At 41.9% G+C, this 17,392-nt stretch overlaps 1 protein-coding gene across 5 annotated transcripts in view; it reads left to right on the top strand.

Annotated features, from left to right (window-relative positions):
- LOC144486515 (AP-2 complex subunit mu) overlaps window positions 1–17,392 on the top strand; it is a 46,038-nt gene that overhangs the window by 21,784 nt on the left and 6,862 nt on the right. For all 5 annotated transcript variants that reach the window (XM_078204560.1, XM_078204576.1, XM_078204569.1 and 2 more), the window contains 6 exons: window positions 1,424–1,689; window positions 2,833–2,915; window positions 5,667–5,802; window positions 7,022–7,163; window positions 9,194–9,313; window positions 10,902–11,037. In XM_078204560.1, the coding sequence (XP_078060686.1) occupies window positions 1,424–1,689; window positions 2,833–2,915; window positions 5,667–5,802; window positions 7,022–7,163; window positions 9,194–9,313; window positions 10,902–11,037 (883 nt within the window). The remainder of the gene's footprint in view (window positions 1–1,423; window positions 1,690–2,832; window positions 2,916–5,666; window positions 5,803–7,021; window positions 7,164–9,193; window positions 9,314–10,901; window positions 11,038–17,392) is intronic.

Here is a 17,392-nt window from a genome sequence, read left to right on the forward strand (position 1 = left end):
CATGAATCACAAAAACTCAGTTTGCAGGTGCAGCAGGTAATCAAGAAGGCAAATGGAATGTTGGCCTTTATCGCGAAGGGGATGGAGTATAAAAGCAGGGAGGTCTTGCTGCAAATGTACAGGGTACTGGTGAGGCCGCACCTAGAGTACTGTGTACAATTTTGGTCCCCTTATTTAAGAAAGGATATATTGGCTTTGGAGGGGGTACGGAGAAGGTTCACCAGGTTGATTCCAGAGATGAGGGGGTTAGCTTATGAGGAGAGATTGAGTAGACTGGGCCTGTACTCATTGGAGTTTAGAAGGTTATGGGGAGATCTTATCGAGACATATAAGATAATGAAGGGGCGAGACAGGGTAGAAGCAGCGAGGTTATTTCCACTTACAATGGAAACAAGAACTAGGGGGCATAGCCTCAAAATACGGGGGAGTCAATTTAGAACAGAGTTGAGGAGGAACTTCTTCTCCCAGAGGGTAGTGAGTCTTTGGAATTCTCTGCCCACTGAATCAGTAGAGGCTACCTCGTTAAATGTGTTTAAGTCACAGATAGATTTTTAACCATTAAGGGAATTGAGGGTTATGGGGAGCGGGCGGGTCAGTGGAACTGAACCCGCCATCAGATCAGCCATGATCTTATTGAATGGCGGAGCAGGCTTGAGGGGCTAGATGGCCTACTCCTGCTCCTATTTCTTATGTTATGTCTTCTGCGGCAAAGACGTGCTTGTTAGGTGCATTGGTCGTGCTAAATTCTCCCTCAGTGTACCCGAACAGGTGCCAGAGTGTGGCAGCTAGGGGATTTTCACAACTTCATTGCATTGTTAATATAAGCCTACTTGTGACACTAATAAATAAACTTGAAAACTTGAGTGGGGTCGGGGTGATACATTAATGAAAAAAATAATTTTCATTATTTTGACAACTTGGGCTTTTGCCGTTGCTAAATCAACCTTCAAATTACTGTAGGTTAGGGAGCAAGTGTGGTATAGTACCCAACTCTCCCACTGCGCTATGGCATTGTTCACTGGCAGCCTCAAATTGCAATGTTATTGGAAAGAAATTGCATCCTCTGAAATGCAAGTACCAGTCCAAATTGTCGTCAGAATTTCACTGAAGTATGATGTAAACATGACTATCTTAGAGCCATATCTAAGTGAAGGTTGTGCTTATACAGAGTATATAACTGGGGTGAGTGCGGTACTAGCTACAACTCTATATCGGAGCAGATAAGGTGATTGATTACGAGCATCACAAAATAAACTTCCTATCTTAAATGCAATATTTTCTATAGTGTATGGACCGACATAAGCTGAGAAACAGCACCTGGGGACCGCAAGGTTTCTTGTATCTCAATGGAATTGAATAACTTCATGCTTAAATGAAGATTTATCCAAACTGGCCTAACCAGTTGCATTTCTTCTGTTTATAGACGGAATGCAGTGGATGCATTCCGCGTCAATGTCATCCATGCAAGGCAGCAAGTTCGCTCACCGGTGACTAACATCGCCCGGACCAGTTTCTTCCATGTTAAACGTTCCAATATTTGGCTAGCTGCCGTCACCAAGCAGAATGTTAACGCGGCCATGGTCTTCGAGTTCCTGTACAAAATGTGTGATGTCATGACTTCGTATTTTGGAAAGATCAGCGAGGAAAACATCAAGAACAACTTTGTCCTTATTTATGAGCTTCTGGATGGTAAGTGCTTGGAAAACAGGAGTTTTTGAAAACACAATAAATAGACAATATAAAGCCAAAACACTGAAATCAGTTGAAGGATTTTCCTTCTGTCAATTATTTTAGGTGGATTGTGAATTTGTAATATTTGAAAGTTTCCCACGCACATCACTTGAAATACTCATCAGTCTGTGCTGAGGGCAATCTGCTGTTAGAATGCAGGATAAGCGGCCTGCAGTTGTAGACAACCCACTGCCACTTTAAGGGCCACTGGCAATAGGCAGTAAGTGTTGCCTTGCTAGTGATGCCCATTGACAAGAATTAATTTTAAAGAACACCTGGGTTAGTGGGAAAAAGAAGAAAAGTGCTGACATTCTGGATGAATTTATAGGAATTTTAAGATTAGCTGCAATATCGCACTGCTTACGTGATTTTTCCATAACTAATCCACATGTGGAAGATTGCATTTTGTGAATGCTTGTAACCCTATCCCCACAAAAATTAGATTATAGAAAGGTTTTATTATGTAGAGGTATGTAGGCAGGTGATTGCACTCGCCACTGGTGAAGCAATGGAAAAAGGGGGTGTGCAAGAGGTCAGAATTGTAGGAGCACAGATCTCAGGAAGAGGTTTCAGGTAGGAGGATTGTTGAAATCCTGGAGATTTGAAAATATAGCTGAGAATTGTTGACATAGCGCTTCCAGATTAGGGCTGTGACCTATGACCTTGACAGTGGAAGTTGTTAACTGGATACATATTCCTTGGTGACTGCATTAGTAAAGACAATTTATTGTTGAACCGGGAAATGAAATTGGTCTCATGGTCAGCTGCTGGTCTTTGAATCGGCACTTGGCATGCCCATGCTGGCTCATGGCAATTGCAGTTTACCCAAATATTGCATATCCCACTGCTGCTCACTGAGCTTCCACTTAAATGATCCTGTGGCCAAGTAACTGGGAGTATTAAATGGAAGTTAACTGTGAAGTGAATCTGGTTTCAGGGTAAACTAGCACCTCTAATTGTTTTAAATGGGAAGCTCGGGTCATTACTGAATTGGAATGAGTTTCTTTCACGTGTGTTCTGTTCCAAGGTCTATCCCTACTCATACTTTTGGTTATTTTCTCTGGCCTTCGTAGCTGAAAGGTTTTTTTTTTGTTTGCTCAGAAATCCTAGATTTTGGCTATCCACAGAATTCTGAGACTGGAGCACTGAAAACATTCATTACCCAACAAGGGATCAAAAGTCAGGTAAGCAGCACTGAGTCAGCCTGAAGAAAAGGTCTCCGGTATTTAAAGATATTGACATGAAGTTATTTGTGCTTTTTGACTAGAATTGCCATCTGCAATTTTCCGCTGATTAAAGGATGCCTATATTTAAACTAGAGTTAATTAAAAAGCAGTTTTCTCAGAACTGTCCAACTGTGACCAAATCCGCAAAGACATGGTTTTAATCCTACTAAACCTCCTGGGTCTCACTGGGATTGAGGAGCAATTTTAAGGAATAGTTTTAAACTCCAAGTTTTCATCCCTCCTTTACTGAAGGCAGTACTTGCTGTGGGCTGCTGCGGTGTGATGCGGATCACCCTCACCTAAGTGGCCGTTCTTGGTGTGTTACACTATCTGATCTTGGTTCTGTCTTCATCCAGCATCGTGCACATTTTAGTGGGAGTCACTGACTGCAGAGCAGTATCCCAGCACAATTCAAGACACATGCACGCTACAGTGCTGGAATGTTACAGCTTGTTGCGTTCCACTTTGCTTGGGATCAGCTAGCTTGGAAATAACTTTCCTAAACTGCTGCGTTTTTCTTTCACTGAGTGTTGAATGAGGAGTAAAAGTGGCCTCTGTTAGCAATAGATATTGTGCTGAAATGCACTCTTTACAGTGTTCATTTTCTGATGAGCCATGCCTTACTGGTGAAGTGCCATATGTTTGTATTCCCAGCAGTAGAGTGATGAAGTAGCAGTCCTCCAGGAAGCCTAAAGCAGGGCTGGGTGCCAGTTCTACTGATAACAGTTCCTATTTGGAAAGGCTGGCTGGCACAGATAGGATTATTTGTTGCTGGTGGACTCTAAGGTGGTCTGCGATTGTCCTGTGTTTGCTCACAAAGAAGTGCACAACCTGACTCAGCAGGAAATCATTTCATAAAATGTGTAGAGCTTTGAGATTTTTGTTGTTGCAAGCAGTTTTGTATTCATTCCAATTTATTTAATGTCTGAATTACACACTGTCTTCTCTTCACTTTTTGAGAGAATGGTGGGGGAGGTTAGAAAAGGGATAGGGCTAGAACTAAATGGATTGTGGTCTTTTTCCACATAGCAATTTGAGAATCTCAACTGTTACAGTGCAGAAGGAGGCCGTTCAACCCATTGTGTCTGCACCGGTCCTCTGAAAGAGCAATTTATTTAGTGCCACTCTCCTGCCTTTTCCCTGTGACACTGCACGTTTTCCCTTTTCAAATAAGTGTAGTTCCCTTTTGACTAGTTTGATTGAACCTGATTCCTGTCGATTTATGGAAGGTTTTAAGAAATGACCAAATCTAAAAGGAATTCCTGCTGTGGTTCCGGGGACAAACTTCTGATACTGAAGGACAAATTCTATGCCTGTGTAATGTAGAGATCGAGGGGATTTCATAACTGACAGGGATTTGTAACTTTGGAATGAACAAACTGAGGCAGAGATTGTTCTTCGCCTTGCAAGTAGAAAATAAAAATAATTCCCAAAAGGAGTAGTCTCCATAGTAACAGGTGAGTTGATAGAAAATCAAACCTGACATTTTTGGGCAAATGGGATCTTGTGGGATTCTGGATGCAGAGGAATTACACCCTCATTTCACAAGTATCTCAATCAGTGGAGTGAGTGGAAAATTCAGGGGTTTTTAAAGAAAAAGATCATAAGAAATAGGAACAGAAGTGAGCTATTTGGTCCATCGAGCCTGCTTTACCATTCGATGACATAATGGCTGATCTGAAAGTGGCCTGTTCCCTATAAGCCTTTTGACTCTCTGGTCGATCAGATATCTATCTAACTCAGTCTTGCAAATGACCCAGTCTCCACTGTCATCTGTGAAAGAGAATTCCAAAGATTCATGACCCTCTTGGAAGGAATTCCTCCTCATTTCCATCTTAAATGGAGGACCCGTTATCTTTAAACTGTGTCTGCTAGTGTCTCTAACCCAAGCTTTTTCCAGTCCGATAAGTCGGCAGATTTTTAAAAAATGTAATGTGCTAGTAAACGTAGATCTTGTTCTGCAGACATTTAATAAAATAATAGCTTAGTTGGTCTGTCACTATAAATCTTTTTCTGGAGGTACAATTGCATGGAGAACATGTAGACTTAGTCACAATGGAGATTGAGATTATTGTGTTAGAATACATATAGAAGTTTTACGATAAGACATCACCTGCCGATGTAATTACAGCCCTTGCTTTCAATGTTGCTGTAAGTGAAGCTGGTCATTTGTGTATATAAAAGTCACTCCAGTTCAATGTAATTGTAGATAAAAAGAGACGTGATGAAGAACTGTACCAATACAAGTCACTTACTTTCAGTGTTGCACCTGCTCTCATAGCTAACTTGTTTTCTCTTTTTTTTAAATCAACTCTTCTGTTCACTGCTTGCCTGTTAACCCTGTGTGTGGTGCTCCTGGTTCTAATCCTGCTGTAATACTTTCTTTTTCTCCACCTGTGATTGGCGACCTGATTTATAGCACCAGGTAGGAAAATCTGCCTGCTTCTGCTTTGCTTATTGGTGTGGGGGAGGGAACCCAAAACTGGCTGTGGAAAATGTCTTGAATTATTGAACTCTGAGTTAAGTTTTCTGGAGAAGGGGGAAGTCAGTACTGAAAGCTGTTGCAGTGTAAAGTGATGTGTGGGTTTATTGTTGTATTACGATCACTATTGACTGCACTGCTGATGTAACCTTCTGACATTTTGGAAGTTTTTTGGGAGTAGAGTTCTAAACCTTGAATTGAGATCGGACAAATGTTCTTTATTCTAGACCAAGGAAGAACAGTCACAGATCACTAGCCAGGTAACGGGACAGATCGGATGGCGACGCGAGGGAATCAAGTACCGCCGAAACGAGCTTTTCCTGGACGTTCTGGAGAGTGTCAATCTGCTAATGTCACCTCAGGGTACGCGATAAATAGGTGAAATTTAGTCATATACCCCCTCCCACCTCTGCATAATTCTCCTAAAGTCATTTGCTCTTTAAGCTGTCTAGCATGTCTTTAGTTTCAAGGCTATGGGTGTTGAAAGCACCTCTCAGCTGAACATTTTCATCCATGTAGTGCAGTGTCGCCTCTTAGGCACTGTTCCTTTTAACCAGGAACAACAGTGTCTTCCCCATCACATCACTGGTATAGAGTCAGCACTCACTTTGTGGTGGCCAGAGATACTATGGTGAAGGTAGTCAGGACATTGGGGCTGTGGGTGGAGAGGGATTATGGGCAGCATTTGAGAATTCTTCATTATGTATTGAAATTGATCCAAAGCTGATTCCAGACAGCTGTCAGGAATGCCTAAAAAGGAGCAAGGACTAATATCAATGCTGCACCTGGAAATTGGTATACATTGCACCTTTCAAAAATAGATGGAACATACCAATTTCTATCTCGGTTTGTGGAGAAAGCATTTGCTGAATGGGACACACATTGCCAGGATACCAAATGAGTATAATTTTTAAAATAAAGGCTGGACCTTGAGTAAATGACAGGAAAGGCAAATTTATGACATTTCAAGTGGTTTACCTGTCATTAGAACTGGTGAGCAAGAATCTGATTGGCATGGGGTGGGTGGAGATGTACATGAATCAAGACTTGAGTATTGATGAACTCGTGTTGCTGCCTAGAGCTAAAGGAGCTATGGTCAGAGATGACACAGGCAGCAGTGAAAGGTTTCAGTGATGGTATGAGGATAAGAGGACTGAGAAGCATAATGCTGTGATGGTGGCAATAAGCAATCTTTTTGATGGACTAAATATTGGGGATTTGAAGGTTGGCTCAAGATCTGGTTAAAGCTGCACAATCTGTACAGAAAGCAGAAAATGTGTGAACAAAGTGTCGACCAGTAGAGAGATGAAAAGTGGCATAAACTTAAAAAAAATAAATTTAAAGACAATTCGCATGGAATTAACAGATGACGGGTCTGATCCCAAGATGTCCACATCTCTCTCCTAAGTGATTGCTAACGGTGTTTTATTTTAATTAATTGCTCTTATCTAATCTATTTTGTACTTTTAAAAAAAAAAATGTCACAAGCTGTAACCACTTCTCTCTCGCCGAACTGCCCTGAGCTTTGTGGTTGTTAGGATGTGTTGCTTCCCACTTTGAAATCTCTGCTCATTTGTTTCAGGTCAGGTTCTAAGTGCTCACGTCTCGGGCAGGGTAGTAATGAAGAGTTACTTGAGTGGAATGCCAGAGTGCAAGTTTGGGATGAATGACAAGATTGTTATCGAGAAACAAGGCAAAGGAACTGCTGACGAGAGTGCAAAAAGGTGAGGGGTTTGAAATCTCTTCTCCCAGATTGCATTTGACTGGTAGCCCAAATTGCATGTAACTGTGGAAGCTTGGCAGGTCTATCCAGGCTGCTCTCTTCATACTGGCTGATTTATCCTGTGAGAAATTTGAGGGTTTCTTGAAAGATAAATCCTAAGTTGGAAATCTCTTACAATCAGCAACATGTATGATATTTGATAAGTAAACTTTACATGTGGCCCCGTAGGTTCCACATATAAATGCATGCAGTCTTTGAAGATGCAAAAGCTTGGATATCTCTTTGCTAATAGATGTTTCACAGCCGAAGCAGTTGTGCCTGTGCCAGAGAGTGCAATGTGGACTTCTGATATCCATGCATGTCTGCTCAGAAGAGAAATTAAATTAATCTCCCCATCACCCCCTTGGCATTTATTTTTGGTTTTGCTGCAGTCACTTTGTTCATGCTTCATGCATACATCCTATTGTAGGTCTTGGCATAATGACGGTTTATCATGTAAATTTGACACTCTAAGCTATAGAGGAGAGAAAACACAAGTGAGAATAGAGGCCTTCAGTTCTGTTCATGTTTGCCCACACTGGCTCAGTTGAAATGAGAGAACTTGAGCCTGATATTTTATTTATTTTTATTAGTGTCATAAGTAGGCTTACATTAACACTGCAATGAAGTTACTGTGAAAATCCCCTAGTTGCTGCACTCCTGCGCCTGTTCGGGTACACCGAGGGAGAATTTAGCATGGACAATGCACCTAACCAGCATGTCTTTCGGACTGTGGGAGGAAACTGGAGCACCCGGAGGAAACCCATGCAGACATGGGGAAAACGTGCAGATTCTGCACAGACAGTGACCCAACCCGGGAATTGGACCTGGTTCCCTGGCGCTGTGAGGCAGCAATGCTAACCACTCTGCCACTGATCTGCCAATGGTGGGATTAGGGCAGACGAGACTGATAGTTGGAGGCTGAAAGACAGGATGGTGGAGACTATCGATCCGTTTAGGGAGATAGGTTGGGGGAAGTAACAAAGTCATTTGAAAATGAGGTGTTTTAAATTCCATGCATGGGAGTGAGGGCTGTTGTGAGTGAGGACAAAGGAGGTGAGTGATTTAATATAGGAAAAAGTGTGGTGTACAGCTGAGTGGAAGAAGTTGTAGTTTATGGAGTTTGGAGGCCAAATTTAAGATATTGGTGAAATTGAGCCCACGTGAGGGGGGTGACAATTGAGGGGGACCTTATAGTTGCTTGCATCAAACACTGGCTGAAGAAAGCAGGGAGGTATAATGCACCACAGGCACAAAGGATGTCATTTGCGACTTGGCTAGGCAGCCTCGCTGCTGTGTGTAGAGCTGGAGACAGACTAAAGCAATTAGTTCTGAGAGGGGCAGCAATCTGTTGGAGAATCATTCGGAGGAGGGAGTTTAGGAATACGTGGTATGGGGAGAGGGGGTGGAATTGATGGGGTGAATTTGACTTGGAAAAGGGGGAAGGGGTTCATGTTTGTATTCAGTGGATTGCTAGTAAAAAGATGGATATTTTGAGCCATTGACAATGTCAGAAAGGATGGAAGGCAAATGTGAATTTGGTGGGGAGGGGATGAAAGGATCAGAATATTGAATGTGAATCCTGGTAATTTACCTACTGTCCATGTGGCTTACATGAATTGTAATGTGGAACTGAATATCATTGGCTGTTTGTATTACATGGATCCTCTCGCTCTGACCTTTGATAATTTCTTACTGAAAATGCATTGAACCGGTGTTGATCTAATGCCTCCATGTTGCTGGAAGAAACTGATTGCAGAAATGGTAATCTTAATATGTAATTGAGTAGATGTGTCCATTCTGAGGCAACCTGCACTCTTGTCCAGATTGCAGTGTAACTTCCATGCATGGAGCTCGTCATCTTTAGATCCAGAGTGCAATGCCTTCCCTTAGCGCAAAAGGAGAAACCTAGATACAATACCTGGTCTGTTTTTATTTTTTTTTTTAAATCAAATTGTTTTATAATTCGAGACCCCTCTCTTTATTCTGCAGTGGTAAACAGTCTATAGCAATTGATGACTGCACATTCCACCAGTGTGTGCGGCTCAGCAAGTTTGAATCTGAAAGGAGCATTAGTTTCATCCCACCAGATGGAGAATATGAACTTATGAGGTAAGTACCCAACAATGTGTAGAACAAAGAGGGCTGGTGAAAGCATGTAGAGGGAATGGCTTCAGATTTCCAAAACAATTTTGTTATTTGTACAGCTGATTCCTGGAATTGGACTGTCTTTTGTCCAGTAACTGAATACTAGATTGTGCATGTTATATAAAATATTGGAGTTCAAATTCCATATTTATATCAAGTTATGCTTTTTTCCCTCTTCCCAGCATGTACCAGAAGGTTGGATTAAAGTTTCTTTTTAAAAGTTGATTTATTATTGTCACAAGTAGGCTGACATTAACGCTGCGATGAAGTTACTGTGAAAATCCCCTAGTCGCCACACTCCGGCGCCTGTTCGGGTACACTGAGGGAGAAGTTAGCATGGCCAATGCACCTCACCAGCATGTCTTTCGGACTGTGGAAGGAAACCGGAGCGCCCGGAGGAAACCCACCCACGCAGACTTCACACAGACAGTGACCTAAACCAGGAATCAAACCCGGGTCCCTGGTGCAGTGAGGCAACAGTGCTAACCACTGTGCCACTTAATTTTTAAGATACATAAATTAGTTTGCTGTTGGCTTCCTCATGTACTGAAGTGTTATTGTTGATTAACCAGCCTACATTGATCAGTGTCATTGTGGAACTGAAGAAAGCCATTCAACCTGCTGGGTCGATGCTGATGATGTGTAGAGTATTCTAGCCTTGCCCTGCATCTTTCAGTGCACATCATCCTTTGTTCCTATTAGGCCCCACCTCACCTCTTAACTACTTGTTTATATTTAGAAGATATTTATGTTCTGTTTTATGTTAATGTTTACAACGGAATACAATACTGAAGTGTTGGTTAGTTACTTAATAGAGCAATCAATGCGGTGGTCAGGCCCAGGTGCCTTAAGTAGCATTACTTAATCTGTGATGCAGTTAACACCATCATAAAATGAAATGATGTAATGAGGTTTAAGTGACCATTTAGTGGTAATCCGAAGAACCTAAATCATGGGCACTGCGGCCATTTCCATGTATCGAAATATTGCAGATCAGATAGGCTTCAGGTAACCTCAGCAATCTAACATTACCATTTGACATAGTTGAGTTTACAGTTTGTATTCAGCATAAATTCCAATATTGGGCTGTCCCTCTGTGACATGTACATAAGATGTACAGCCTCCCCTGTGTAGCAGTGCCAACAGTGCATTATTAACCTAATGGAGGGGTCTTAATTCTACCACAGCCAGAGTAATGGAGCTAAGATGAGGGTTGCCTTTTGTGCATTTTGACTGATGGAGACCCAAAATATTTGAGCACCTGTTGATTGACTCAAGTGGCTATAATTTGTAGTGTTTAACTTGTTAGAGCCATAGTTGCTATTATTTATCTTTGCCAACAGTGCTTTGTTTACCTGACAAACCTATGAGGCCATTAAATGCGGATTGGCATCATAAGCCGTGTCTTGGAAATGAGGCAAGAAAATTTGTGTTTGTTTAGTGTTTTCGATAACTAATGCCCTCAACCTTTGAGGGCAGGGTCAAGTGGAGAAAATGCTGTTGTGTGCATTTATTTTGGTCCATTTGTAAAAGATTACATTGTTTTCTTAAGGTACCGAACCACTAAAGATATCATCTTGCCATTCCGTGTGATCCCATTGGTCAGAGAAGTAGGTCGCACTAAACTTGAAGTGAAAGTTGTGATTAAATCAAACTTCAAACCATCCCTGCTGGCTCAGAAGATTGAGGTAAAGGATTTCCACACCTTATTACTGTGCTCTCCATGCTTCCTTAGCGGAGCAGGCTTGAGGGGCTAGATGGCCTACTCCTGCTCCTTGTTCTTATGTTCTTTGTCCTTCTTTACAAGCTCTGGATAACCAGGAGTCACTCTGTCAAATGCACAATATAATCAATCTAGTGCTCACTGTTAGTCAGGGCAAGGTTTGAGCATTTTTAATTTTCCTGCAATTTGTCTTTGTCAGGGTCCACTACAAGGCCTGAGTGCACAATTTCAGCTGATATGTTGCATTGTTTGAAGGGCCATCCTCGGATGAAATATTTAAACTGAGGCTCCATCTCATCTACCTGTTTAGTTTGTTGTAAAAGATCTCCAGGCCAATGTTTACTTTTCAATCAATGCCACCAGAATAGATAACAAAAGAAGTTTCATTTGTACTGTGCCTTTCGGGACTGCAGGATTTTATGAGACACTTTACATCACTGAAATACTTTTGAATTTGGGGCACTGACTGGTAGGAAAATTGCCATCCAATTTCCACAGAGCATGTTCCAGTGAACTGCAATGAAAATAAAACTATTGTGTGATCTTCAGTGATGCTAGTTGAGGAATGAATATTGTCTGGGGGAATCACTGCTGCTGTTTAAATAGTGCCATGGCATATTTACACCCATCTGGGTAGATGGAGGTGCCTAGGTTTAACGTGTCATCTGAGAGGAGACATCTCTGAAAGTGTAGTGCTACTTTAGTACTGTGCTGGAAGGTCATCTTGTATTAAGTGCTCAGTCCATTGGAGTGGGCCTTGAACCAACACCTTCCTGACTCATGCAGGACTAATATCAGTGAGCTATACCCAGCACCACAACTATTGTAATCTCTGCTGTTTGATGTTGCAAATTGTTTAAAGTTTTTAAATTTTATTTATTTATTAGTCACAAGTTGGTTTACATTAACATTGCAATGAAGTTACTGTGAAAATCCCCTAGTCGCCACACTCTGGCGGCGCCTGTTAGGGCACATTGAGGGAGAACTTAGCATGGCCAATCCACCTAACGTGCACGTCTTTGGACTGTGGGGGGAAACTGGGGCACCCGGAGGAAACCCACACAGACACTGGGAGAACGTGCAGACAGTGACCCAAGCCGCGAATTGAACCTGGGTCCCTGGTGCTGTGTGAGGCAGCAGTGCTAATAACCACTGTACCTCCCTTGGCTGCTGTGTTTGTCTATAGATTGAGTTATTAGACTGAAAAATGTGACCTGCTTTGGGATATCCTGAAAGATGCTAAATAAATGCAAGTGTTTCTCCTTTTTAATATAAACCACAATGGAAAGTTCTGATGTTTTTGGGGTGGCATGGTGGCAAAGTGGTTAGCACTGTTGCCTTGCAGTGCCAAGGACCCGCATTCAATTCCGACCTCAGCTGACTGCAGAGTCTGCATGTTCGCCCTGTGTCTGCGTGGGTTTCCTCCCACAGTCCAAAGAGCTGTGTGAATTAGGTTAATTGGCCATGCTAAATTTCCCCTTAGTGTCAGAGCGATTAGCAGGGTGGATCTGTGAGGTTGTGGGTGGAATTGTTGTCAGTGCAGGCCCGATGGGCCAGGTGACCCCCTTCTGCACTCTAGGGATTCTATGGTGTGACATTACTTTAATTGGGACACTGCCACTTAGGAAGGATGTGGAAAATCTAACAGGAATGAGAGGCTTGGGTCATGTGAAGGGACTGAAGAAGTTGGGATTGTTCTCCTTTGAGCAGAGAAGGTTAAGGGGAGGTTTAATTGAGTTGTTTAGAATTGAGGGGTTTGATAGTGTAAGTCAGGCTGAACAGTTTCTGGCAGGAGAGTCAGTAACCAGATGACACAGATGTAATGTCAAAGGAGTATTTTTTTTACACACTACTTTAAATCCTCGAGGGGGAGGAATCTTGATTTGGTTGTAAGGTTATTCTGCCAGGATGTCATTTTGAGGGGGTCGTACCAAAGATTAATAGTGAGATGCATAGTTCACTGGAGAATAAAGTGTTTCAGGAATGCTACTTTGATTGTGTCAGAGTTGAACAGCTGATATCCTCTCGTTTATTCTTAATTGAGAAGTCGGGGCCGCACTGTGGTGATCTCTTTAATCCTAAATATCTAGCATTAAGCCAAGTGCACTTGGCAGTTCTCGACATTTTGGTTTTTGCTCTGTCTCCATGAATGTTATTGGTTCCACATGTTTACAGTCAATTGGGAATCGACATCTGCTGGAAAAGGGATGCAAACCGTTTTTATTTCTTGGCAGCTGACCGGGTTTGCAGATTGAACCCATATTCCCGAATGTACATAGTTTGCAGACTCAGCAAACTTCTGTATTGCTGTCCTATATGCTGTTCTTTGATTTAGTGCCGTCTGTTCAGCTTCCGCCTTGAGATTGCGATGAGAAAATGTTACTCAGCCATTGAAGCTTTTGCGTTTGTGCATTAACTGATTGTTTTGCCTCAGTTATTTTGCTTCCTGGATTACTGAGTTTATATGATGTTTGGCTCTTACATACACATCACGTGTGTATATTTTATTGGATCCGAGGAAAGTGTGTGTATGTTTGACATGAGTCTTGCTGTCATTGAATAGCTTGGCTCTTTGTAGGATCGCTACAGCTAGAACATAAGAACTCGGAGCAGGAGTAGGCCATCTGGCCCCTCGAGCCTGCTCCGCCATTCAATAAGATCATGGCTGATCTTTTTGTGGACTCAGCTCCACTTACCCACCTGTTCACCATAACCCTTAATTCCTTTACTGTTCAAAAATTTATCCTTGCCTTAAAAACATTCAATGAGGTAGCCACAACTGCATCACTGGGCAGGGAATTCCACAGATTCACGACCCTTTGTGTGAAGAAGTTCCTCCTCAACTCAGTCCTAAATCTGCTTCCCCTTATTTTGAGGCTATGTCCCCAGTTCTAGTTTCACCCGCCAGTGGAAACAACTTCCCTGCTTCTATCTTATCTATTCCCTTCATAATCTTATGTTTCTGTAAGATCTTCCCTCGTTCTTCTGAATTCTAATCAGTATAGCCCCAGTCCACTCAGTCCCTCATAAGCCAACCCCCTCAACTCCGGAATCAACCTAGTGAATCTCCTCTGTACCCCCTCCAGTGCCAGTATATCCTTGCTCAAGTAAGGAGACCAAAACTGTACACAGTACTCCAGGTGTGGCCTCACCAGCACCTTATACAGCTGCAACATAATCTCGCTGTTTTTAAACTCCATCCCTCTAGCAATGAAGGACAAAATTCCATTTGCCTTCTTAATTACCTGCTGCACCTGCAAACCAACTCCTTGAGATTCCTGCACAAGGACACCCAGGTCCCTTTGCACAGCAGCATGCTGCAATTTTTTACCATTTAAATAATCCATTTTGCTGTTATTCCTCCCAAAATAGATGACTTCACGTTTACCAACATTGTACTCCATCTGCCAGACCCTTGCCCACTCGCTTAGATTATCTATATCCCTTTGCAGACTTTCGGCGTCCTCTGCACACTTTGCTCTTCCACTCATCTTAGTGTCATCTGCCAATTTTGACACACTACACTTGGTCCCCAACTCCAAATCATCTATGTAAATCGTAAACCATTGCGGACCCAACACTGATCCCTGGGGCACACCACTAGTCACTGATCGCCAACCAGAAAAACACCCTATCTGTTAGTTAACCAACCCTCTATCCATGCTAATACATTACCCGTAACACCGTGCACCTTTATTTTATGCAGCAGTTGTTCTGAACATCTATGTTTAAAGGAGCAAATAATTAATTGTCGTCTCTCTGGCACTTGTCCAATGTCTGCTGAAAAGTGTTATTTAGAAATGGGTAAGGATCAAAATTGGCATTTTACTGATTTATTGGTTTCAGCCAAATAATAATGCATGCTGTCTGTTACCCATAAAGTAGCGAAGTACCATAAAATTTCTGTTTTCCTGACCAGCCAAAAGCACAGGAAGGTTTACAGATATCTGATTGTGACATTCCTTCTCAATCTCCACTGATTATTGAGGGCAATTGGATTTTAGAATCATAATGCAGACAAGGAGGCCATTCAGCCCATTGTGTCCTCTGTATAGAGCAGTCCTATTTCTTCCCACTCTCAGTAGCTCTGAAATTTTATTTTCTAAGTGTCTGTTCAATTTTCTTTGGAAATTATTGATCATCTACCTTCCCCCATTTCCATAGGCAGCGAGTTCAGGATCATTATTGCTCGCTTTGAAAAAGTTCTTCCTCATGCAAAATCTTAGATTCTGTATAACTTGGTCCTTGTATAATCATCGAATGGAAGCCGCTTTTTTATGTCCATCTCCTGTCATCATTTTGTATACATCTTGCTACTAAAATAATTTCAACTTCAGGTTGAGCTAGGGATGTCCAAAATTGGGGTTTATGGAGGACAAGTGCATTCCATGGAGTTTTTGGGGCAACCTGCAAACTTTAGTTACATGTTCCTTATAATTTTGCAATCTCGTGTTGTGTTCTGATTCAGGATTCATCCACCAGTGAGTCAGCAGTGCTTGAAACAGATCTTGCAGAACTTCTAAGCCCTTAAAGTTCAAATAGTACAAACCAATCAATAAAAAATGCAAATAGGGCTAGTTACTGGATTGGTATCTGGGATGAGGGGCTTTGGTTGTGTGGAAAAACTAGGGAAGCTGGGAATGTTCTCACAGCAAAGATGCTTGAAGGGTTTTGATTGAGTAAATAAGGAGAAACTGTTGTCACTGGCTGGAGGGCATGGAGGGTCAGTAACCAGAGGTAAAAGAATTTGAGTGGAGACAAGAATTTTGTTTATGAATTGAATTGTTGTGATCTGGAGTTATCCGAAAAGAGAGAAAAATTACAGGACTGTGAAGCAAAGACAGGGGAGCAAGTGGCATTAGGTGAATTGTTCTTTGAGGGCCAGCATAGACACTGGCTAAATGGCCGCCTCCTCCTGTAACAATTCTATGATTTTTATGGAATGAACTGTCTTGACAAGATTGTGGGAGCAGATTTAACAAATTTCTAAAGAAAATTGGATGAATACTCGAGGGGGAAAAATTACAGAGCTGTGGAAAATGTGTGTGAGAGGGGGCTAATTGTATAACTCTTTGAAAGAACTTACTCCGGTATGATGGGTTGAATGGCCATCTATCAATGATTCTATCAATTCCTTTGCCTTGGGATTACCAGAGGACCACAATTTGGCCTGGCCACCATTTTTTAAAAAACCTTCCGGTAAACACTGGTGAATATAGTGATTGGTGGTGACTGCTAACTGCAATGGTTATTAATAGCATGAAAAACCAAGAGGTGCAATTGGAGGAATTTAAACAATGGAGTAAGCACACACAAGCTGCATGGAGCAATGTAATAGCAGGCAGCTAGTGCATTTGATTGACGTTAATACCAACAGGAACTTTTTGTCCATTCTGTTTAAGCTAAAGTAACAAATAAAGCTGATATAAATGTTTAGCTTTTAAAGTAGAATCGAATAATGCAGCCAACTTTACTGTTTATAGAGCAACATTTGCTCACAGTTAAGTAATCTCTGTTAAGACTTCCTGATGATTTTGAGTAGTGAGTTCATTATTGGCACATGTGCCTTAATTTTACAGTGAGTGTCATGCCCACTGCAATAAATGAGATCATCTCCCACATATCATCCGTTTTGCTGCCAATTTAGTTTCCTGCCACTGCTCTGCTGAACCTGCTCAAATGAGGTTCAGTTTACTCACTGACTTAACCAGCTGAGCCACTGAAAGAACCAACTGAGCCCCTGAGGGAGTCCTAAAGAGTATGTATATTTGGAAAGGAAAATGCCATGGTATTTAGATTGGAGGATGTTGAAATAAATAAGTATTGCTGATTGAAGCTCACTTTTTACAAATCATTTGATAGTTACTTCCACTTGCTCAGACCTTAACATTTCTAACTTTCCAGTTCTGATGAAGGGCCAAAGTCCTGAAACATTAACTGTTTCTGTCTCCACAGTTGCTGCCAGACCTGCTGAACACTTCCAGCATTTCTGTTTGTTATTTTTGAGTGTTTGGGAGAAGCAGCAGGCTAACTGGACAGATCTGAAGGAAGTTACTTTGCAGTTAAAATGTTTTTTGTGTGAAATCCAGACCCTATGGTGCGCTGCTTATTCCATTTCATATTCCTGAAGAGCTCCCGTTACAGAGAAAGTTTAGACTTCTGTTTCACTGAGCCAGTCAGTTCGACCGTTGCCAGCTTTTATAATGCTGAGCTCTGTTTGAATTCATTCACTTGGCCATTCTGCCTGCGTGACTTTCAAACATACCCGGATGCTCAGTGGTGTGCTTTTGATTAAATATACAGCTGGCAGCAAATGGGAT

Source organism: Mustelus asterias, chromosome 3 (genome assembly GCF_964213995.1).
Source record: "Mustelus asterias chromosome 3, sMusAst1.hap1.1, whole genome shotgun sequence".
Taxonomy (NCBI): Eukaryota; Metazoa; Chordata; class Chondrichthyes; order Carcharhiniformes; family Triakidae; genus Mustelus; species Mustelus asterias.